The sequence below is a fragment of the Macrotis lagotis genome, chromosome 2 (genome assembly GCF_037893015.1).
Source record: "Macrotis lagotis isolate mMagLag1 chromosome 2, bilby.v1.9.chrom.fasta, whole genome shotgun sequence".
Classification (NCBI taxonomy): Eukaryota; Metazoa; Chordata; class Mammalia; order Peramelemorphia; family Peramelidae; genus Macrotis; species Macrotis lagotis.
In genome coordinates this window covers 45626909-45652116 of record NC_133659.1, presented here as the reverse complement: position 1 = coordinate 45652116, position 25208 = coordinate 45626909, and the positions used below count along the sequence as shown (strand labels likewise).

General features: G+C 38.2%; 2 protein-coding genes across 4 annotated transcripts in view; both read left to right on the top strand.

The window, feature by feature from the left end:
* The window catches only part of LOC141512684 (sterile alpha motif domain-containing protein 13), a 49559-nt gene extending 36036 nt beyond the window's left edge, over window positions 1–13523 (top strand). For all 3 annotated transcript variants that reach the window (XM_074221804.1, XM_074221805.1, XM_074221803.1), the window contains one exon: window positions 12406–13523. In XM_074221804.1, coding sequence (XP_074077905.1) covers window positions 12406–12549 — 144 coding nt within the window. In that variant the 3' untranslated portion in view covers window positions 12550–13523. The remainder of the gene's footprint in view (window positions 1–12405) is intronic.
* LOC141510982 (dnaJ homolog subfamily B member 8-like) lies at window positions 3984–5262 on the top strand. Its single transcript, XM_074220349.1, has one exon. It carries the CDS (start codon window positions 4463–4465, stop codon window positions 5111–5113), a length of 651 nt encoding a protein of 216 aa, XP_074076450.1. The 5' UTR covers window positions 3984–4462; the 3' UTR covers window positions 5114–5262.
* Window positions 13524–25208: the final 11685 nt, after the last annotated feature.

Genomic DNA, 25208 nt, shown 5'->3' with positions numbered 1-25208 from the left:
GAATTTTTGACCTGGTCATAGTCTTTCAGCTGCAACAGCTGAGGGAATCTTTCATTCCCAAGAATATCGTATCTCTTGATCCTGTGCTTTTTGCCTTACCACTTCATGGGAAGCATGGTATGGATGGAATAGGACCTCGACCTGGCTTGGTCCATGATGCACTCAAATTGTGGTCTAGCTCTGGATTTAGGTCAGGGGTTATTACTGGTAGTCATCCTCACCCCAACTGAACAAATCTACCATTGCTGCCTCTCAAAGTGTGACTTTCTTCAAATCCCAGGCTAATAGGCTGTTACTGGTCAGGGTGTTGTTATAGCAACCAGATTCAGTTGTTGCTTTTTCCCTGCAAGTCACCTCTGAGGATGTCAGGTCATTAAGTGTGGTTTGTTTGGAGACCAGGAGCTGTCTTGGACTGTGTGAACTGGTGTCCAGCAGGGCTACCACACTAATTTGGAGACCTCCAGTTAGTTTGCTATTTCTCTATACAGCTGGATCTCTCTAGGGGACAATCTTTGGCAGCAGGTAGTTCCTGGAAAATGATTTCAGAGTCGTTTGCAAAAAGACCTCTTGAGGGGAAAATGTGGTCTCCCTCTGACCATTGACATGTCATTAATGCATTCACTTGGGGTTGTTTTTCCATGGGTGGTTCTATGCTGATTGATCAACACATTATCCCATAGAATCTCAGCAGCATCAGAAAGGACCTTGGATGTTTTCTATACTGGTTGTTTCTAAGTGGGAATCCCTGCTACAGCAGACCTCCAATAAGGGGGATCCATCCCCCTGCCCAGGCAGCCCATTCCACTTGGGCATCCACCCCTGCAGCTTATACTTACTACCCTATTTCTGCCCTCGGGTCAAATAGAATGAAATTGGATTCTCTTCCTCATGATGTCAAGAGCTCTACACTTGTTCTCTCATCTGATCCTCACAATAGTCCAAGGTGGAGTGAGAGTTGGGGGGGGAGGAGGATCAATTAATTCTTTTTATTTTTTTAAATTCTTTTTATTTTTATTATATTTATTTTTGGTTTTTAGATTTTATTTTTAAAAAATATTTTAGCAAATTCTATAGCTATCATTATTATTATTATTATCTCCCATTTCAAAGATGAGAATCCTGAGGCTCAGAAAAATGATCACAAGGTCATAAAGACAAGGACCGTTAGGTATTACAGTAGATGGGATGCTGAGCCAAGAGCCAGAAAGATCTGGAGTTCAAATATGACCTCAGACACTTTGTGTGACCCTGGACAAGTCACTTAACTACTGTCTACCTCAGTATCTTCATCTGTAAAATGGGGATACAGCACCTACTTCCCAAGATCGTTGTGAAGATCAGATGAAATAACTGTAAAATGCCCCGCTCTATAAGTGTTGACTATTATTATTGTTGTGGTCACTAAATGACTCTAAATCTAGTTTTCTTCCCACTCCATCTGTGACTTCTCAAACAGTTCTTCAGATATCTGCATCCTATCCATTTTCTGATTGGGGGGGGGTGCTCCCCAGCCATCCCATGGTGTTTTAGGTCAATATTCCCTCTTTCCTTTCAACCATTCTTCGTGTCAGTCAACAAGCGCTTGTCTACTATGTGTGAGGTGTGATGCTAGGCACTGGGGGGAAAGGAGCAGCCACCAAGGCAGGATGGCATTTTCCCCAAATGACAAGATCATTGATTTGTAATTCTTTCTGGAGCATGGATCCAAGTTCAGCAGTTGTGTTTGACTCTTCATAACTCATTTAGGGTTTTCTTGGCAGGGATACTAGAGTGCTTTGCGATCTCCTTCTCCAGCTAATTATACAGATGGGGAAACTGAGGCAAACAAGGTTTACCTAGGGTCACACAATTAGAAAGTGCCTAAGGCCAGACTTGAAATCATGAAGGTGAGTTTTCCTGACTCTAGGTCCCTGTGCTCAATTTACTATATCACCAATAAGGTAATACTAACTTTCAGAGATCTTTATGTGGTATGGCATCATCTCTTAGTTTCTCACCATCTTGGTGCCCTCCTTCTTTGCCTGATTCTATGGGATCATAGGAACATAGATTTAGAGCTGAAAGTGACTTTCAAGACCATTGTAGTAAAAATCCCTTTCTCTTAAAGATGAGAAAACTGAAGCACAGTAGTTGTCCTAGGTGTCTGAAGTAGGATTTGAATTCAAGATTTGAATTGGAAGAGAGACCTCAGAGGCCATCTGGTTCATCCCTCCCATCTTACAGATGAAGAATCTGAGACCCAGGAAGGCTAGGTGATTTGTCTTACAACCTCAGAAATAGCATTTTAATCCAGATCCCTTCCAGATCCAGGGTCCTTTCTACTACCCAATACTGACTTCATGACATCCAAGTCCTTCATTTTACAGATGAAACCATTGAGACTCATAGAGGTGTAACATTGCCCAGAGCCTCACAAGTCTTAAGTGGGAAAGAATGATTTCATCAAAGTTATCCTGGGACTCAAAATCCAGAACTCTTTTGCTGTTGGTTCTGGTTATCACCATTCCCAAAGCTGAAATCACATGATAGCAATAGGGAAGGAAGGTCTTTCAATTCAGTGTAGCATTGATGTTCTTCTCATTGAATACCAGTTCTAGATCATGGCAGCAAAAGTCCGTTTACCTTTGGAGCACTACCCATAATTCTTCTCTATCTACCTTTCCCTGCCAGCCGATCAATCCTCTAGGAAGATAAAGCTCAAAAAGGAAACACTTTCCCTCTCATCATTGTTATGGAGATTCTTCAAGCCATTACAACTTGAGTGACATCAACAATCGTGTCCTAGAATGTTACTTGCTCTTAAGACAATTTTGTTTTCTCAATATTACAACATCATAGAAGAAAACCCATGATGTTGAATTAATTTCACTCTATTATTCCATCACTGACCCCAAGCACACTAAGTAGAACAATGCTTTCAGTTGGAAAAGGAGGATGGGGTAGTATACATTTTTGTATAGAAGTATTTCAATGAGATCCATTCCTAAAGGTTCCTGGCTTTTTCTTGTTTGAGATTTATCTCATTTGTCCAATGAGATATTTATAATACAATTTACGAACTTTAAAGCAAAATATAACTGCTACTAGAAGCATGATTCTTAATAATTTATTGAGTTCATGTTCACTGTTCAGATCAGAATACAGAAGGCTATATTTTTGATTTACTGATTTTCCAGGTACAAGGTGCATTTTTACAACTCACCCTCTTGGATGCAGTTGAACAATAAGCCTGTTCACCCTTAGGCATAGTTTTTCAATTGTTTTAATTGATGGATAAATACATATACTTCGGAGTCCAAAGGTAAATTTAAAGGTCACCATTTTGAAGCAAAACCAAAAAAGAATCCAGTTCATCCAAGAGTGATTTCATCCAATGTTCATTACCCATCTACAATTTGGAAGACACTCTAGAAGGTATAGAAAGATAGGTGCAAGATAAAAACTGGCCCTTAGGAAACCAACATGATGTTTTAGAAGGCCCAGCTCATGCCTCCTCCTTCACACTTCCCAGTTGCTATTGCTCCCCAAATTATTGTTTGTATTTCTAAATAGTCTGGTTTTCTAAGTGGATGTTATCTATCTTGATAGAATGTGAACTTTAGCACAGGGACCCATTTTTTCCACCTTTTGCTTCAACACCTTGCCAAGAGAGTGGTGGCCCATGGTAAGTTCAACATGAGGGAACTAGATCCCCATTACTAGAGGGACCTAGATGCTCCATCTTTAAGTCTACAATTTTGCTTCTTATCCTGCTTCTTAAGATAGGATTTCTAATAATGAAAATAAGGAATCATTCTTCTTCTTCCTTCCCAGGGTGAGGTCTGTATGGTAACTTGGTAATGTGGCTCCTCTCTCATCTACCAACTGCTAGCAGTGAATGTTAGTTATGGGGCTCAGGTGTGTGTCTCCATTAGGTCACTGAAGTATTAACCCTCACAATGAGCTGAACTGGATTTGGGGGCTGGTGCTATGCCAAACCTATTTATTTTCACTGTTACTTCAGCTGAAGTGGGTGGGTCATCTCCTTTCTGAGCAGAAGTGAAAGAAAACTTCCCCCCATGGCTTGGGGAGCCAGTACCAGCTTTCAAGGTTCTTGGGAATCCTTCATCTCTCTCTCTGTGCCATGACCTGAACATTTCCACCAGTAGAACCTGAATGCAAAACTCAGACTGCAGAGTCATTGGCTGAGAATTCTGAGCTCACAATCACTCCATCACTGGTAATGAACTACTGAGGACAGGGGGTTAGAAATTCCAGAGTTCATCAAAGTGGGGTTTCTTCCCCAGAAGAAAATTTCTGTCAAGGGAACAATGTGGTAGGAAGGGGAGGTGGGTGGGTGGGTCTTGTGGATGGTTAGAAAAGGAAGCTGTTCTCCATCCTTCACAGTGTGTGTGGAAATTCCTCCACAAGAGGCTATTCAGTGGAGCAGATAACTTAATGTTCTTGAGTCCAGTGAAAAAGCATGGTGAATTATTATAAAATTCTAGGGGTTCCTCAGAATGCCTCATCTGCTGACATTAAGAAGGCTTACCACCAACTGGCTTTGCAGGTTCATCCAGATAAGAACCCAGAGAATAGGGAAGCAGCAGAAAAGAAATTCAAACAAGTGGCCGAGGCCTATGAGGTTTTGTCGGACGCCCAGAAACGGGATGACTACGACAGTTCCAGAGGGAGTTCTATCAGAAGAGAAGAGAAGGGCGACACCAGCCAAGAGACAAGTGGGTTAGAAGAAGAACTGATGTTCCAAAGACCACGTACTGTCTTTCAGGACATTTTTAATGAGAATGGCCTCTTTTCAGGGGATTTTTTATCGACAAACTATGTAAGCAGCTCTGGGCCCCGGCGCCGGTCCCGGCCCAGGCAGAGGTATCACACATCCCTTTTTGATATGGCCCCCATATTGAGCACAGGGTTCTCCACCTTGGTCACACTGGGATCAGGAAGAAGTGCAGGCTCTGCTTGGACCTTCATACCATTCATGAACAATACCACAGGCAACTTCAGATTTGTCACTACCTGCAGTCAAATAGTGAATGGCAGGAGAATCGTTACAAAGAAAATTTTTGAAAATGGGAGAGAGAGGATCGAAGTAGAAGAGAGGATGATCCACTAGACTCCAAGGTGACAACTGATAAAGAATGAGAAGACCTGCTACGGCACACGAGGAGTACATGATAAGCTGGTTCAAGGAAGGATTGGTAGCAACCCCTAATCGGTTGGGCTGCGCAATAATAATAATAAAAATTTTAAAAAATTAAATAACCTATTAGTGCTTTAAAATTTGCTGAACACTGTTTATATGGAATGCTATGCTGCTTTTTGGTAAACTATTTCCACTTATTGCAAAAGTTAAGCTGTTTGGAGGGAAAAGTTACCAAAGATATTATTATTATTTAAAAAAATTATTTTACTTTTAGTAATGGAGGTGTAGCATATTATAATAGAAAAGCTACTGAGTTAGTGGGCAATCTCCATTCTGTTTACTCTCTGTGTAGCTTTAGGCAAGTCACTCAAGATGGTTGGGCCTTGGTTTGCTGATCTTCAAAATGAAAGGTTGGATTTATATGACCTTTGAGGTTCTTTTTAGATCTTAATTTATATTTCTGAGATTAATCAGTAAAAATCTATGATGAAAAAATGTACCTTGGGTCCCTTATAACTTGCTAATTCATACATAGGTGTTACCCACATATGTATCTCTCTATACAAAAGTGTGTGTGTGTGTGTGTGTGTGTGTGTGTGTGTGTGTGTGTGTGTGTGTGTGTGTAGAATACAAGTTGAAAGTCCCCATGTTCTTTACAATTTGAGTTAGTAGATTTAAAACCACCAGGGAGCTTGGGATCTTGTCTTATGCCTTCATTTTACAGGTGATGAAATTGAGATTAAATGATTTACTCGCAAGGTCACACAGATAGACTGCAGTTGGGATTCTAAATTCTAAATCTAGGATACTTCCTACCTCCACGTTGCTTCTCTAAAAGAGACACTTAGCAGGACTTTTGTAAGACATCCCCCCCCCATTTTTAAGAATTTACATTTTTACAGGGAATGCCCAAGTCTTTCAATATTTTTCACTTTTGCAGTATGAGAGTGATTAATTCAACCTTTTCTGCAAGTGAAGTAACATGGTCCAGTGGGAAGAATGGTAGCTTAGAAAATCTTTGTCCCGAGACTTGGCTCCACTAGTTTATTAGATTTGAGGAAGTTACTTGAACCCTGATCTGCTCATCTGAACCATGAGATTAAGATCTCCCCTGCCCATGTCAGAGTGCTCTTGTGCAGTTCACATGAGATTAATGGGACAGCGTACTGGAGACTGGTAAGTTAACGGCAGGAGACCACCAGCATTATTGAGAAGCTATTTGGCATGGCAAATTGAGCATAAGACTTGTGGTCCACATCTTCCCTCTTGACATTTAGCAGACGATGGGGGGGGGGGGGGCAGAATCACTTAATCTCTGTTTCATGTACCTCATTTGTAAAATAGGGATAATGATATATGCACAGGGTTGTTGTGAGGTTCAAATGGAATAATGTAAATATTGCCAGCGCCAACATGCTGACTAAAAGATGAGTGTAAGCAGCAGGAAGGAATAATTAGCAAGTTCCTTTTTTTTGGCTAAAATATAATCATTTTTGTATGTGTATATGAATATATGAAAATTGTTATATATACACATATAAATAGAACATGAAGTATTATAAGTGTCTGCTATATATGCATAGGTATATTCATATGTGTCTATATATTTACCTATATGTGTAAAAAGCCTCATTGGCAGATATTGGTCAATAGTAACTTATAAAAAAAAGGCTTTTTTCTTAGCAGGAGCCCTAGTTTGAGCAATAGTTTCTTTTTTTTTAATTAAAGACTTTTTTTGAGTTTTACCATTTCCCCCCTAATCTTACTTCCCTCCCCCACCCCCCACAGAAGGCAATTTGCCAGTCTTTACATTGTTTCCATGGTATACATTGATCCAAATTGAATGTGATGAGAGAGAAATCATATCCTTAAGGAAGAAACATAAAGTATAAGAGAGAGCAAGATCAGACAATAAGATATCAGGTTTTTTTTTTCTAAATTAAAGGTAATAGTCCTTGGTCTTTGTTCAAACTCCGCAGTTCTTTTTCTGGATACAGATGGTATTCTCCACTGCAGACAGCCCAAAATTGTCCCTGATTGTTGCACTGATGGAATGAGCGAATCCTTCAAGGTTGATCATCACCCCCATGTTGCTGTTAGGGTGTACAGTGTTTTTCTGGTTCTGCTCATTTCACTCAGCATCAGTTCATGCAAATCCCTCCAAGCTTGTCTGAATTCCCATCCCTCCTGGTTTCTAATAGAACAATAGTGTTCCATATATATACACACACACACACACACACACACACATACACACACACATATATCACATATATATATATATATATCACAGTTTGCTAAGCCATTCCCTAATTGTTGAGCAATATTTTCTTGAGAGATACAAGGATTATAGAGGCATCAGGACTTCCTTAAGTTAGAAGATTCCTCCTCAAAATAAAAGTAAAAATAGCAGCCTACTATGCAAAGCTTTTGTTTTCCGTGCCACATGCTTCAAGTAACACATAAGTATATAGAATTTTAGAATGTTAGGGCAGGACCTTAGTCTCATTCCCTCATTTTTCAGAGAAGGAAACTGAAGACAAGAGGAAAAAAGACCTTGCTCTACCCAGCTCAATATTCCCCTTTACATTATACCCCTGTATTATATAGACAAACAATAAGAGGAAACATTTGTCATCATTTTAAGGCTGGAAAAGGCTGCATCCATTCTGATTTCATGTAATACCCCCAATAGAACTATGCTTTTCCACATTTTACAGAAAAGCATGCTCAGGCTTGGATAACTTAAATGAATTATTCCTGGTTCCCAACTCCTGTCAGAGGTAGAACTTGGACCTCACAATCTAATGTCAGATTCTTCTCTGGTTTTGATTCAGTTGCATTAAGTCCTATTTTGCAATCATCTACTCTTTTTTTTTTGGCAAGGCAGTGGGGTTAAGTGGCTTGCCCAAGGTCACACAGCTAGGAAATTACTAAGTGTCTGAGGCCACATTTGAACTCAGGTCCTCCTGACTCCAGGGCCAGTGCTATCCACTGCGCCACCTAGCCGCCTCATAATCATCTACTCTTGAGGAGGAGGTAGCTCTCCACAATGCAATCCTACAACTTGTAGTGATTTTACCAAAGAAAGTTATTGTTTGTAGTTTAATCTCAGGACATTTGTAGAACCTCAACAGTGAAAAAAATGTCCAAGGCTACTTTGGATAAAGGTCAGAAATTTGACAGTGAACTGCGTCCAAGAAACGGAGAGGGCAAGGTGGCCAGAAGGTCAAGATAGACCTCCAGACACCTGCCCTCTCCCACAAAATTCAGACTCATCAGTTGGAAGTTCTATCTTGTTCATTGAGTCCATTCATTTATTTGTTTTTAATTGTGACTTCCTTCTGGTCCTTTCTTTTCCTAATCCACAGTGAACAGCAACATGTCTGCTGAGCATAGGGAAAACAAAATTGGAGGGTGAAATATGATTTTCCATTTTGTTTAAAGTAGAAGCCAAATTTTACTATTTTTTCAGACATTCTCTGCTTTTGACAGAAGTGCTGAGTTGGGAAAGAACTTAATGGTAATAGATGAAAAGATGTCCTTTTCTAGGCTCTCTTTGGAAGCCTCCTGATTTCACAGGGCAGGGTGGAGGCAGATTCATCTGTCTTAATCTTTATGTCAAACACACAGCAATCCCCTTCAATGAGGGACTATAAGCAAAGCCTAAGAGCCTATAGGTTGGACTATTTGTTTAAAAAGTCCTAAATGAGAACAAGTGGAGGTAGAGCTGCAGAAAAAGATTAGATGTTGCCTGTCTCCAGAAAATAAACTCTGATCAGTTCATGCTCCTGCATGCTGGTGACTTCACAAAGCCTTCAGACCTATGCCTTCTACCTGAATTGGCTGGAGCCCACACTAGCATTTTTCCATTCTGTGGGATCTTTATAAAGTTTCCCACTTAACTGCCCAAAGAGAAGGGGAGTGATGAATCAAATAAATGGGAGAGTGCATTGATGAGTCTTAAGGCTGTTAAACAGTTCTGTTCACTTGTCCTCTTAAATGGTAATTCTGAGAATTTGCCTCATTGGTTAATGGGTGATATATGGTCAAGTCACATGGTTTTGTTCGGTAATGTAGTCCACTGAAGGCTTGAGAGATCCAAACCCACAAATGAACTAAAAGGGATTTTGCTTCTACTTTATTGCTAGGAACAACATGGAACCTGGAGAATAAGAGTGTTAGGGGGGGCAATAACCAAGATGATGATGATGATGATGATGATGATGATGATGATGATGATGATGATGCACTCTTCCTAGGAGGTATTCAAATCTCTTTATTAGGATCTGATCACATTTATTCTTGCAACAGCTCCTTCAAGTAGATGAGAAGTTTAGGGAATTGATCTCTTCAGTGAACTGCCTATATCACCCTGAGGAAAGAACTGTTCCTTTCAAGGCTGTTTTCCTCTAGCCTCCTGCCCAGCTGCATGTCACCTTCCATTTAGGTACTGATCTCTATTGCCTAAATGAGCTCACCTGCAGTGTGGAATGACATGGAAAGCAATTTGTTTTATTTGTGAAAATGTGTCTAGACGTGAGAGGAAAAATAAGCACTGGAATAACCAGGCATTTTGTTCATATTTATTAATTGGGAGCTCAAATCCAGGTCTCTTAACTACTTTGTTCATGCCTGTGTTATTAAGAAATAGTAGGTGAAGTTACACAAAGCACCATCGTTCCAAGGACTTCAGAAAAAGTCTTCACTTTTGTGTGTGAGACAGAGAGAAGCTACTTTTCATTTTCTTTAATCTCTATCTTGCCTCTGGGCCTAGATGACTCTGGAGGAGAGAGTGAGGTTAGTGGCTTTTCATAGCCCTCCCTCAATTCCAATTCCCTTGTATGGCATGGTCCTCTTTATGAACAAAGGACTTCCCACCTTCCTTCCAAGATGATGATGATGATGCACTCTTCTTAGGAGGTATTCAAATCGATTTATTAGGATATGATCACATATATTCTTGCAACAGCTCCTTCAATTAGATGAGAAGTTTAGGGAATTGTTCTCTTAAATGAATTGTATATACCAATTACTGAGGAAAGAACTATTTCTTCCTTCCATTCTTTTGCTTTCCTTCTTCCCTTTTTTCTCCCTTCACTTTCTTTCCTTCCTTTTCTGTTTCTTTTTCTCTCTCTTTCCTTCTTCCTTCCTTCCTTCCTTTCTTTCTCTCTCTTTCTTTCTTTCTTTCTTTCTTTCTTTCTTTCTTTCCTCACTTCCTCCCTCCTTCCTTCTATCCTTCCCTCCTCCCTTTCCCTCTCTTTCTCCCTCCCTCCCTCCCTTCCTTCCTCCCTCCCTTCCTTCCTTCCCTCCTTCCCTCCTTCCTGCCTGCCTCCCTGCCTCTGCCTGCCTACCTTCCTCAGATGAAGAAACTGAAACTTTTATTTTATTTTGATTTTGGCCTATGATTTTATCTGTATGAGGATATGCTTCTCAGTGTAAGAACTTTTTTCATTAATCCAAATGGACAAACCTCCTGTAGCTTCAAGTTTCCTTAGAATTCATTACCCAGGACACTAGAGAAGAGAAAGGACTTATCTGTAGTAAAACAAGTATTATATGATGACTCTTATGTGCACAGTCTCATGAGCTGGCTCTATGTTCAAAGTATTAGAGGCACAAAAATATAAGATGGGACTTGAAGTCGGGAAGACCCAGATTCAGGTCCTGCCTTTGACCTATATTGGCCAGGTGATTCCAGGCAAATAATTTGTCATCGTGGGATTCTAGACAATGCTTTAAAACTTTTAAGTGACTGATTAGTACTGATTTATACCATTAGTGGGACTCTTCACTCTTGAAAGTTTTATACGCTGATGACATCATGAATCCAAATTTTAAAAAAAGATGTCTAAGATCTTGGTTAAGCCAATGGAGGTACCTCAAGGAAATTCCATTCCTCAGCTTTATGCTTCCAGAATCTTAGGGGCTAGCTATTGTGACTCCCAGAATCTTGCTTAGAGCAATCCTGAAATAGTGGTTATCCATCCTTTGCTTATATAGCTCAATACAATACAAGTGACAGTATCCTTGATTGACAGTTAAATTGTTGGTTGAAGGGAACTTGATTTCTTTTTTCCTTACACCTTTCTGTGTGGGCATCCCAACAAACCACAGGGAAGGGATTATGGCATCAGCAGCTGGCTCAAAGATCTTGATTTGAAGTCAGGGTACTTAGGTTCAAGTCAAGTCAGGTTCATCTACCCACCAGTTGTTTGACTATTTGGATAAATTACTCCACTTGCTTGGCCATCTGGCCCATCTGAGAGCAAAGGTGTTAGAGTGGATAATCTCTAAGGTCCTACAACTTTAAATCCTATTATCTCTGATCCTGGATGATTGTTTGGTACTCTAACACATGAATTAACTATTAATATCTAGTATGACAGCTGGGAGATTGTTGGGTGTCTAGGGCCAGATTTGAACCCGGGTGCTCCTGGCTCCAGGGCTGGTATTCTGTCCACTGTGCCACCTAGCTGCCCCTATTATTATTATTTTTTCATTTTCATTTTTTCTCTCTCTTTTAGTGCTCATGAGGGCCTATTTTTGGGGGGAGGGGCTATTATGTTTACTCTTAAACAAGAATATTTTAGTAATGTATAAAAAACATGATTTGTAAAAAATAAAAATAAATTTAAACAGTAACTATAATATAGTAAAACAAAAAAAGCATCTAGTGTGAGGTTTTAATTCTGTTTTTAAGAGGGAAAACTGAGAACCATTCAAAGTCAAAGTAGAGTTTACAAGACTATTAATAAGTTAGATATGAATATGACTTCAAGAAATCTGAGTGCCCATCCCTTATTTTACCTATCAACCACCATTCAGTTTGCATATCCAAGTGCCTGATGTTAGGAATCGTTTTTATGTTTCTTTCCAATCATTTGAAGAAACCAGTAACTTAGTTCTCTTTGTCATGTTTCAATCTAGAGAGCTACAGTCTTCACATCTTAAAGTCTTGAGCTCTGGACCTCATCATCAATTACTAAGATGTAATATTTGAAGTTTTGATAGCTGTGACTAGATGTGGGTCATGTTTAATCAAATCCCAGTTTGTCTGGTGTTTTTTTTTAAAGGGAAGATGACATTTGGAAAATTTTTTCTTCAGTTTGTCCCATATTAAGTAAAATAATTTGGGTTTTTGGTTTGCTAACAATCCTCAGTGCTTTATCTCTTCCTTTGAAATGGAAGGGAAAGATTTCTCAGACTCTCTAAAGCGTCTGGAGATAAAAATTGGTTTTATTTTATGTTTTCTGTTTTAGGAAATTGATGGAAAATCCCTGCTGCTGATGACAAGGAATGATGTGTTGACAGGACTTTCATTAAAATTGGGTCCTGCTCTGAAAATCTACGAATATCATGTAAAACCTCTGCAGACACAGCATTTAAAGAACAACTCCTCATAGTATAGTCAAATTGGGGCCTTAGACCTCAAATAATAAATGATTAAATAATTTAGTTTCATGTGATGAAACTTTGTAAACATAGAATACATATATATGTATATGTTGAGAATTTTAACCAAAGAAAACTTTATCCTATTGGATAGAATAGGCAATCCACTGACCCCCATTCATCCATTGGGACCTAGGAACGCCACCGGAATGCATGGTTTTCCTTTGGGGGTTTATCAATAGAATCATGGAAGGAATTGGGCACCAATGCTTTGAGTGACAAGGCTTGCTTTAAGTATTTCTTCACTCCTACATATGTGATTTCCCCCAAACTCTCAAAAACAGAGAAAGAAAACAAACACCTTTACTATGGACTTAGGGAGACATGGATAAAGAAAAGGTGGGTGGAAGTTTGGGGGTAAAGAAAGGTGAAGGGAAAAACCCCAACTCCAAGTCCCCGTTCCTTGTAGCTTTTGTTACTTGGATGGAATTGCCAACACCCTTATTTGTAGAGGGTCTTCTACTTGACCTTATTAAGGTTTACATGTATTGTCATATGTTTTAGAGGAATGAGTAGACAACATGCATATAGCCCATTCCAGAGCTGAAGGCAATGCTGAGAAGTGAAGTAGTTAGGGTAATCATCCACTTCCCAGCTTGTTTTCATGAGAATGTAATGGCATTTTCTGTGTAGAGTTGCTTTTAAGTAGGTTATATTGTTTGAAAGAAAATGTTTTCACTTTATGATTTATATTTATAACTTGTGTTTTGAAGAACTTTGCAGACAGTTGTAAAAAAAAGACACTGCTTACACAGAATTTTTTTAATATATATTCTTTTATAATGGTGTGATTTCTTTTTTCCAGTAATCTGATGTTTTTCTCATTTAATTTTTGGTTTGAAAATTTGCTTTTAAGAACATGAAATAAATGGGCTTGCTACTTACTCATCTCTGTTCCAAGAGACATTTATTCAATCTGCATATTCCAATGCCCTTGTTGAATTGGTGTCCTGTGATCCTTCCTAATAAAGTGTTACTTTGGTTCGTCCCCCCAAGTTTTTGTCCCTTTTGCTCAATCTCTTCTTCATTTGGTCTAAAAGGTGATTATTTTCTGGAGATATTTCCTAAGTTCAGGTTGTGATGACATGGTGTCAAATAAACTACAGAGATGGGGAATTAATTCAATTTAGTTCAACTCAGCAAATACTTACTAAGCTCACGTACTCTTATGTTAAGCACTTTATGTTGCTGGAGATTTGAATAAAAATGAGTAGAATTCCTGCCTATAAGGAGCTTGCATTCTATCAGAGAATACAACAAGGATATTGATGAATCAATACAAAATAAAGGAAAAAAATAATTTCATAGGAGGGTCAAAATGGGAAGATTATCAAAAGTCTTATTTGGGAAATGACACTCAAACTGAGCTTTGAAGGGAGCTAGAGATTCCAAAAAATGAGATAATTACAGACCTGGAGGGGCTAAATTGTACAAAGATATAAAGGTAGGAGATAAGATGGTAAATAGACAAAAGAACAGGTAGACCAATTTGACCAAAGATAAAATTAATTTGTAGGTTGTTGCCATATTGTGAAGGACTTTAAATGGCTACATATGACTAAATGAATCCAGATGGGCAACCAAAAATTTCAAGAACAAAGAAATCTCCAATGATACTAAATGTGGAGTTCCTTCCCTTTTGTTCCAGGATAATTAAGGTCATCATCGAAACCTTTTATTTATTGTTCTGTGTATTTATTTTGACCAGAAAACATGGAGGCTAAAATATAAACCATTTAACAAAAGAAATGAGTAATATGTGTATTTATGTTCTAATCCTAAAATCATTTGAGTGGCTCCAATGGAAAGAATGTTGAATTTGGAATCATGGGATGTTCAAATTCCAGTTGTACTACTTATTTGCACAGTAGAGTCACTTACCTTACCTATGGGGACCTGTCTGAGTCAAGGATTTCTTGAAGGGCAAGAAGGGTGCATACAGGAAGTGCTCAGTTATGTGTATTCACACAGTAGAGTTGGAGAAATGAGAAGAGTCATCAACTGTCCCACCCCACTTCTGCAGCTCCTTGTGCTTTGGAACATCTCTTGTTAGGAAACTTTCCTGACTTCAAATTTTCTTCTTTGCAGCTTCTATCCATTGTTCCTCTCCCCTCTGTAATCAATTAGAATAAACCTAATCCTCCTCAGACTCCAAAAGGGGAAGAGATTAATTTGAATTGGAATGACCCCAAAAGGTTTCACTGAGGAGAGTCTACAAGAAGGTCCAACCTTGAGAAAATAACTTAAACCATCTCTAAAATAATTTTCCATCAGAAAAATGGGTAAAATAATCCTTGTCCCTCCTCTTTGTCACCAAGGATGTTGTATGTTCCAAAGAAAGAAATTACTTGAGTTCTACTTTAGTGTATTGCCATATTCTCAACTCTATTTGGTGGCTATTCTGTCCTTTAGACATTGTATTCCCTTAACACAGTAGTTGTTGGCATGTTCATTAATAGCTCCTCATGTCCACATTCGCTTTCATTCTTTCTCAAACTCCTGAGTATTGACATTGGGACCCTGGTTTAGTGAGTCTTAGTGAGTCTAGACCAATCCAATGCAAGTCTCAAAGCATTGATTCAGTGCTAACTACACTCAAGGAGAATGGCAACTTTGATATAATTGATAGAGAAACTAAACTAGTCTTCAAGTCAAGAAAATGAGTGTTGAAATCCTGCCTCTGATGGACTGTCTCTGTGATTCTGGGCAAGTCCTTTGAGTTATCTGAACCTCAGGCACTGTCTAAAATAATACCAATCCATCAACAAACATTAAATATCCACTATGTGCCTGTCCCTGTGCTATTAGGATTACAAAGAAAGAGAAAATGACCATTGCTACCTTCAAAGAGCTCACAAACTATTGGTGGAAACAACATGCAAATGACTGTGCAAAGAATCTATTGACAAGATAAAAGGAAAATAGCAGAGGTACTAAAATCAGGAAATACTGGGAAACAATTCTCATAGAAGGCAATATTTTAGAATGTGACTAGAAGGAAACTAGGGAAGCCCAGAGGAGGAGATGAGAAGAGTCAACAATCCATTCCCATGATTCAGATGAATTGTTGCTCTTCATTGATGGGAAATGGTGCTAGGAGTTTCCTTCCAGGTTGAAATTTTCTGCAATTGATTTCTTCTCCTACCCCACCACCAAATACATAAAAACCCACTGGAAATACAAAGGTTTTTTTTTAAGTTCCTGACCTCAAGGAGCTTATATTCTATAGTGTAAGTTAATTGATCAAAACACTATGACTATCTTGAGTACACAGAAAGTGCTTTTAAAATAAATGATGGGAAATGAAGGAAAGTTATTTCCTCTTGACTGATTTAAAAGGAAAAAAGAAAGGAGGTCATGTAATTTCTCTGGTCTCTTGTGAAGCCTTTCTAACAGCCTCTTTCCTAATAGAGGCAAAAAACTCAGAGACAGAAGGTAAAGTCCCTAAGAAGTTGAATAATGGCCTGCTACAGGCAGGCTCTACATTCTCCAGAGAACCATCAGAATGCCACATTGGACAATAATTAAAAGCTGTCTTCACTATGACTTTACCAGGGGAAAAACACCATGATCAGAACAGGCCATGGAGGATGGCTGATGTTTGAAATGTGTCCCGTGTGGCTTTTGATACCAGACAGTTGCAGAAATCAGCAAAGTCTGATTTCTTTTTCATCTCACAATGAACTTTAAATAAATTTATGAGACCTGGCTCTGTATCTTGAAGAAATGAAGTCATACAAAGAAAGGTGGTAGTGACTGGAGCAGATTGAGCATATCCTTTGGTCAAAATGTCTTCTGTGGGGAGGACTTGGTGAGGAACCACCTGATATTTGAGATCCTGCATGAGGGCTTGATGAATTGATTCATACCAAGAAACAAGTGGTATGGTATAGTGGAGGCAGCGCAAAACTTAGATTTAGGAGTACCTGGGTTTGAATCCTGCCTTAGATACCTACTGGCTTTGTGATCCTGGGAAAAGTCATTTCCCCTCAATTTCTTTATTGAAAATTCCTCAATTTTCTTATCCACTGAGATTATTATTTAAAGTGTTTGGCAAATATGAAAGCAATATGTAAATATTAGTTCAGACCTTTTATTATTTGAAAGTTAAGATATTTTTGTAATAGAATATAGATATTATATGGAAACGAGATCTTGGCACAAAGATGGGTACCTCAACTATGGGGGGGAAATGATAACTTGGATTATTGGGCTAGAATGCATGGCAAACTAGAGCATCTTTAAGATGTATAATGAGCAAGATGGATGTAAATAATTGCAGTGCAGTTCGGTAAAAGTTTCTGGGTTCTGTTCTCATTGGTCATCCTTACTGAGCCAGATTCCTTTGTTTTTTTTGCACTAAGTTTCAGAGTATGCCATCAGGGATACAAAACAGAATTTCCATCATGTTAGATTAAATTTCTTTAATAACTTGGAAGAAATTTAATTTGCCAAGGTCCTGAGGACTTTGGAGGGTCAGACACAAAGAATGGTTCATGGTGATTCATCATCAGCTTTAGAGAAGATGTATCAAATGGGGATCTGTAGAGGTCAATAGATGACCTAGAGCTATTTTGTATTTTCAATCATGAATTGCATGGTAGTAATAATAATAATAATAATAATAATAATAATAATAATAATACTAAGAAGAAGAATAAAGCACTCCATAGGTGACAAACCATGTGACCTCAACTAACTCTACCAATAAAAAAGCAATGGTAGAACAAATGTCTGAGTCATGAAGATTTGTTTATAGAAATGAAGTGGTATATGACAGCAATTGAGAGTCAGGTCATTCCACCAGAAATTACAAATGGATTAGATTTAAAGAGCTAGGACTTACTAATCATTGTAGATTAAACAATAAAGTGGTGGAAATCTGGGAAAACATGACTTCAGGTTGTATGGGCTAGTTACCTAGAAAGATCCAATCAAGGGGCTAGAATTAGATGCCCATTTGAAGACTATAAAAGTTAACAGACAACATATCCTTGTGCTACAAATTCAACCTCCAAAATATCTTTACTATGTGTTGCCTTGGAGTCATTCACTTCTGGGCGTCTTACTTCATTTTCTCATCTGTAAAATGAGGAGATTGAACTAAAAGAAATATGAAGGTCCTTTCCAATTATATCTACCCTGTGATCAAGGAGAATTCATTGAACTATTCCTTTGAGCATAGGATTGTGGAATAAATGCTGAGAGGAAATGAGGCATGATGACTTGAGAGTTGACCTTGAAACCAGGAAGGCTTGATCAAGTCTCTTCTCTGCCAAACATGGATTCTGTGACATTGAGCAGGTCCCTTGATTTCCTAGAACTCTTAACAACTTTAAGGCTCCAAGTGGCCGACCTAAATTGGTAAGGAAGGATTTATTCATCCAGAGAGTTCCCTGTATAAATGAAATGCCAATGTGGTAGCTATCCCTATTGTTATTCAATCAACATAATGTATTGGAACCAGAGCCTCATGATGGATGTCATTGTTACTTTAGAACATTTAAGAATAAATGAATTAGGGCAGCTAGGTGGCGCAGTGGATAAAGCACCGGACCTGGAGTCAGGAGTACCTGGGTTCAAATCCGACCTCAGACACTTAATAATTACCAAGCTGTGTGGCCTTGGGCAAGCCACTTAATCCGGTTTGCCTTGCAAAAACCTAAAAAAAAATTTAAAAATAAATAAGAATAAATGAATTAAAAAGCATTTATTAGATATTCCGTACTTGTGAGTCATCTTACCAAACTCTCCCATAAGTATTGTGCTGAATGCTGAGGTTACAAATATGAAAACAAAGGTTATCCTTCCCTTCAAGGAGCACAGTAGTCAATATAAGAGTGGTGGTCAGGAGAGGATAGTTTGGTTTGACAAATTACTGGCATGAAGAGGGAAACCACAAGGGAGTCTATCAACATTCCTTTTCCAGAAACCATGACAGAGCTGATTTGAACACCATTGCAGAACTGAACATACGGTGGTAAGGGGAAGGTTCCAGGTGAGGGAAAAGGTGACCAGGGAGTGAAGCATGACAGGGGCTAGCTTGAGAGAAGAGCCAGGTGGGGCAATTATGAATCAGGACAGGAAGAGGTGGTTCAAGGGCAAAAGATCTGAAAATGGAAAATGAAAATACCCAAGGTACAACTGAGATTATTGGGCAAAATACTTCTCTTCAAACTCTATAGAATGAAAAGCTTTCAAAACAGAGACTTTTGACAGGAAGCCAAAAGCAATGTAACAGCTCCTTCTATAATCATTATTGTTGGCTTTTGTACATTCCTATTTATGTGAGTGCTGTCTCCCCAGTAGAATGGAAGCTCCTTCAGGTCAGGGACTGTTTCCACTTTTCTTTGTGTACCTGTTGCTTACTTAACAGAATGCTTTCAGGTAATAAGGACTTAAAAGTTTGTTATTTGGTTGATTGAAGTAATTAAAATTATCTGGCAACAGAATGGGGTAAGTAAATGTCCTCCCTGTCAGACTATTATTACAATTGTCCCAAATTTACTTTCAATGAATCTATGGAAGATGAGCTTAATCTCAGTACTCTTATTCAATGACCAAAAAAAAAAAAGCAGCTATTTTAGCCACCTGGATATGAGTCCAAAGCTGGAATAGCAAATAGAGTATTTGGAGACAGGAAGATTTGAGTTCAAATCTAGTCTCAGATGTCTATCAGACATGTGGACCCTGAGGAAGTCACTTAATCTTGCTTACCTCAATTCCCTTATATGCCAAAAGAGCTGGAAAAGGAAATGGCAAACCACTACAGTATCTCTGCCAAGAAAATTTTAAATGGTCACAAAGTTATTAGACATGACTGAAACCACTGAACAGAAATAAGAATCTAAAAAGTTCTAAATATGTAAAAATAATAGTAAGATAGCGACCTTGTTTACCTTAGTTCCCTTATATGCCAAAAGAGCTGGAAAAGGAAATGGCAAACCGCTACAGTATCTCTGCCAAGAAAATTTTAAATGGTCACAAAGAGTTAGACATGACTAAAACCACTGAACAGAAATAAGAATTAAAAAAATTCTAAATATGTAAAAATAATAGTAAGATAGCAACTTATCCTAGCACTGAACTCAAATTCTATCTGAATACAGTCAAATGCATTCAGGACTGGTTGGGGAGTTGAAATCGAAAGTTAATCATTCAAAGTCAACCTTGCTGGGGCAGCTAGGTGGCACAGTGGATAAAGCACCAGCCCTGAATTCAGGAGCACCTGGGTTCAAATCCGGGCTCAGACACTTAATAATTACCTAGTTGTGTGGCTGTGGCCAAGCCACTTAACCCCATTTGCCTTGCAAAAACCTAAAAAAAAAACAAAAAAAACCAAAGTCAACCTTGCAAGAAGACTCTAGTAGAAGACCTAGAGATCTCTCCTTGACCCATGCTGTTTACCGTTTTTATCACATATTTGGGATAAAAGGCATGCATGGCATGGTCATCAGATCCACAGATGGAACAAAGTGGGAAGAGATAGCTAACATACTGAAAAACAGAATTTCAAAGACTCTTATTAGGTTAGATCAGAACATGTGGCTAAATTGAATAAGATGAAATCTAATTGGAATAAATGTCAAATCTTGTATTAGGGGAAAAAAGTCATCTTTACTGGTACAAGATGGGACAGGGTGGGGTTCAGTCTGTCTGAAAAAGATCTGGTGCTTTTAATGGACTGTCAGCTCAGTATGGGTTGGCAGTGTAATGTGGTAGCCAGAAATATTGTATGATCCGGGATTGTATGAAGAGAGACATAGGGCATAGTGACGTGGTCATTCTACTATACTCTCTCCTAGCCTAACCTCAGCTAGTGTTTTGTTCCGTTTTGGAAGCCACAGTTTAGCTTTGATAAGCTAGAAAATAATCAGAGGAAACCATCCAAGGTGAAAATAAGTCACACCAGGATCAATTGAAGGAACAAAGAATGTTTAGCTAGAAGGAGATTGGAGGGGGAAGGGAGGGACAACTGCCACCTTAAAATACTTGAAGAAATGTCATGTGAGGGCAGTTAGGTGTTCAGTGGATAGAGTGCCGGTCCTGGAGTCAGGAGGACCTGAGTTCAAATTCGGCCTCAGACACTTAATAATTGCCTAACTGCCCCACTGCCACAAATAAAATTTTTTTTAAAAAAAGAAATGTCATATAAAAGAGAGATTATACTCTGTTTCCATCTTTTGCAGAACCAGGAGCAATGGGGATCTGCTAAAAGGGAAATTTAGCAATTAAATGTCCAATTAAAATGTCCAAAAGTTGGATTGTCTTAAGATATGGGTTTCTCTTCATGGAATATCTTCACGTAGAAATCAAATCAACATTTGTTGATTATGCCAAAGTGGGGATTCTGTTCATGCATAGCTTGATTAGATGACTGGTGTGGGCTAACTCAAAAATTCTGAGATTCTACAATTATTATTTTCATCATTTTGTGGAATATTCAATAATTTATAAGTCATTTGGATTTGAAAAGTGTCAAATTCTAAACATATCAGGAAGTCACATTGAACCAATGCCTGATGGCAATATCTACACTTGCCTTGGTCTACTCTAGTCAAGACACACAGAGAATAATGTGGCTGATTATATTTAGACTTACAGCTTGAAATAAAGCTGAATGAGGAACAAGTTTAAAGTAATTCACACCTACACCATACTAGATTTAATGTACATTTAAAGAACTATGAAACAAACCATAATAAATTTAGAAAGTATCCTAACAAAAGCCCTTGTAACATTAACAAAACATAGGGCCCATCACAGTAAGGCAACTAAAGGAAGATTAACACTTTGTCACCACAAAGGAGGAGAATTTATAGACAGAGTTAAAAGAAGTTGAAAAAAAGGTTTAAAACACCCTACAGAAATGCTTTTGGAATAAGCAAACATTATCCCTTCATTAATTGTTAAGGTTAATAATATATAAATACCCTCAGATTTGTCAAACAGAATATGAGAAATAGCTAAGATCCAAGAATAGAATTAAAAGACCCTTCATGGAAGATAGTTCGTCTTGAATTGTGTTAGCAAAGAAGCATCACAGTCTAAGGCATTCAGATTCAATGGTGGGAATGGAGGGATTTATAGTGGCAAGTCAGGATCTAGCTATTGAGGTTATCTTTAAGAAGTCTGGACTCAAATATCAATGTAAATTGTGCAAGGAAAAGGTACAAACCATTCAAGACATCACCATAAGCTGTAAGAAATTATCTTGCCTAATCCATAATAAGACATGCATCAGAAATTTTCTCTCTCTTTCATGGGCTGACAGATGACAAATTCCTATGCTATAAATAAAGATTTCAAAATATTCTAGAACAATAGTCTCAAACCTTAAATAGAAATGAGCCACTAATCTGTAATAAGAATTTTTGTGAGACTTTAAAATCTGATATTATCAATGTTTTATTTTATATTATTTATTTTGATAAATATTTTACAATTGACTTTTAGTCTGCCTCTGGAAGCATGAGTGGCCAGCAGGCCATGCATTTGACAAGTCTGTCCTAGAGAAATCAGCCAACTAGAATTAGATCATTATCAACATCAGAATTTTTTCCTACAATAAATAATTGAAATATAACATGCATCCATAAAAACTTCAGAACCATGTTTTTAAATAGATGTCACCATCCCAAATCCTCCTAATCTCCAAGTTATGATTAATAAAAAAACCTTCAAAATGTAGAAAAGTTAGTGGAGGAGATCAAAGTCGTGTGGGAAGAGGACGAAGGTCATGCCATGCTTGTTGCCCATCTGTTCCTGGAATCATAGCAAAGTTGTATTTGGCCAGGATACAGAGGATGAGCTTACATCCTAATACTGTTAGTCAGTGAGTATTGATTAAGAACTTTACTGTAATAATGCCCAGGGATAAAAAGAGTTCCTGACCTCAAGAAGCTTACATTATAGGGAGGACAGAACATGTCAATAACTACATACAGTTAGGACGGTTAGGTGGCGCAGTGGATAGAGCACTGGCCCTGGAGTCAGGAGGACCTGAGTTCAAATCCAGACTCAGACACTTAATAACTGCCTAGCTGTGTGGCCTTGGGCAAGCCACTTAACCCCATTGCCTTGCAAAAAATCTAAAAAACAAAAAAACAAAAAAAAATAACTACATACAGGATAGATTCCCCCCCCCACACACACACACACATCTTTCTAGAAATCTATGGATATAGTTTTTATGGTCTAGATCTATAATGGATCCTCCATGTAGCTGTTTTTATGCTCTCTATTATGTAGATATAGCTCTATATAACTATCTACCTTTCTATTCATCTATTCATTTATCTGTCTGTCTGTCTATATATCTATCTATCATCTAACAGTCTATCTACCTAATCTATCTATCATCTATCATCTATCTTCTATCTTCTATCTATCTACCTAATCTATCATATATCTACCTAATCTATCATCTATCTATCCATCTTTATCTGCCTTTTTATCTATCAATCAGTCTATCAATCTATCTATTGATCTGCCTTTCTATCTGGAAAGAACATGAAAGATAACTTGAAAACAGAGACATTAGAAGCTGGAAGGACCAGGAAAGGTGAGCTGAATCTTAAGGAAGCCTGGGAAAATAAGAAGCAAAGGTGACAAAGCAGAAGATTTCAGGCATAGAGGAACATCGACTGCAAAGGTACAGGGTTGAGGGAGAAACTGCAAGGAGGGCAGTGTAATTCGATTGTAAAGTATAGGGAAAGGAAGGGAAAGGGAATAAAGCATTTCTATAGAGCTTGTTATGTACCTGTTATGTGATGTCTTGAATGGTTTGTACCCTTTCCTTGCACAATTTACATTGATATTTGAGTCCAGACTTCTCTTAAAGATAACCTCAAATCTTAAAGATAACCAAAATATTTCACTTGTTCCTCACAACAACCCAGCAAGGGAGGTGCTGTTATTCTCTACATTTTACAGTTGAAGAAACTGAGGCAAATAAAGGTCAAAGTGGCTTGCCCAAGGTCACAAACTCAAGTCTGAGACTGGATTTGGACTCAGCTCTTCCTGACTCCAGGTTCAGCATTCTATGCACCATCCCACCAGCTATCTCTAGGGAGAGACTAAACAGAAGATGTCCTTTTTGATCCTTTAGTAAGTTTATTGATAGGGAGATGACATGGGAAAATCCTACACTTCAGAAAAAATGAATTTGGCAGATAAGTGGAGAGATAAGGCAGCTAGCACTCTCAGTTTTCTCACTATAAAATGAAGGGGGAGAGAGATGATAATAACAACCACTTTCCAGAGCTGCTGGGAGGGTCAATGAGACTATAAGAATGACAGGATGGTGACTTGTCCCAGAAAAGAATCTTTTTCTACCCTATCAAAGAAAAAAAGAAAAAAAGATGATGATGATAGTAACCATAATAATCTTTCAAAATATGTTCTTTTGGAAGGAACCCAAATCATGTGAGATTAGGAATGAATAAATATTATGATTTAAAATAATAGCTAACATTTATATAATACTTTAGGTTTCTAAAGTGGTTACATATATTGTATCATTTGATTAGTTCATGAACAAATAAAAATTATTAAACATCTACTATATGCTAAATCCTGGACAGAAAAACATAAAAGCAAAAATAATTCCTGCCCTCAAGGAGTTCATATCTTAATGGAGAAGACTTAGGCAAATAGGAGAGAGTTGCCCAAGAAGAGGTTTTTGGTCCTGAAATTTACTGAGATCATGAGAGGGGTCAAAGGGAAATAGATTGACAGGAGCCATTCAGGGACAATAGTAGAGTCGATTTGTCACTGTTCATGGTTCCAGAACTGGAGAGTGGATAGGGATTGCAGGTGGAGGAAAGACACTAATATCTACATAGATGTATATATGTATATGTGAATTATATATATACACACCTAAGATTACTCTATCTTGTGTGTTCAGCACAAAAATGTATATATATATATAGACATGTATGTAAACCTGTATCATGTGCATGTATATTTATCTATTTGTATGCATGCATGACAAATTAGAGGTAGTCTCAAATGGAAGGAACTGACCCTGAAAGTTTGGATTAGACCAGGAATGGCCTCCTTCCCCTAAGTTAGAATTTGAGCTAAATCTTAATTGAAAGCCAGGAGACAAAGTTGAGGAGGGAGATCATTCCAAGCATGGGGGCACAGGCAGCGAGAAAGCACAAAGTCACACAATGTGGAATGTCCTGTTCAAGGAAGAGCATGATGACCAGTGATGCTATCTGTAGAGCATACAGAGGAAAGTTCCAAAATTTTATAATTCTGTGATGTTCACTATTCACAGAGCTGACTTCTTTGGTTTAGTGATATCTCTGTTGGAGACTTGTCATTTCTGTTTCTGAACAGAGTTAGGAGGGAGGAAGGGAAAGTGGGAATGAGCAATGTGCCCACTCATGAGGCACCAGTTAGTGCCTCCCCTGGAGTTTTTAAGGTGATTAAATACCCTCGGTTCTCTTTCTGGATTAATTTAAACTTCCTGGAGGTACCAGAAGTTGAAAAATAATTTAGGAGCTGCTGAAGCAAAGCAGAAATCAGGGGGAGTTTCCTTTCTGTCTTTATATCTGGAACACCTAGCATAGTACCTCACTCAGAATCCCAGTTTAGT

Bases quoted from the DNA above. Each gene is read 5' to 3' on its own strand.
- LOC141510982 (XM_074220349.1), top strand. From the start codon at position 4,463: ATGGTGAATTATTATAAAATTCTAGGGGTTCCTCAGAATGCCTCATCT.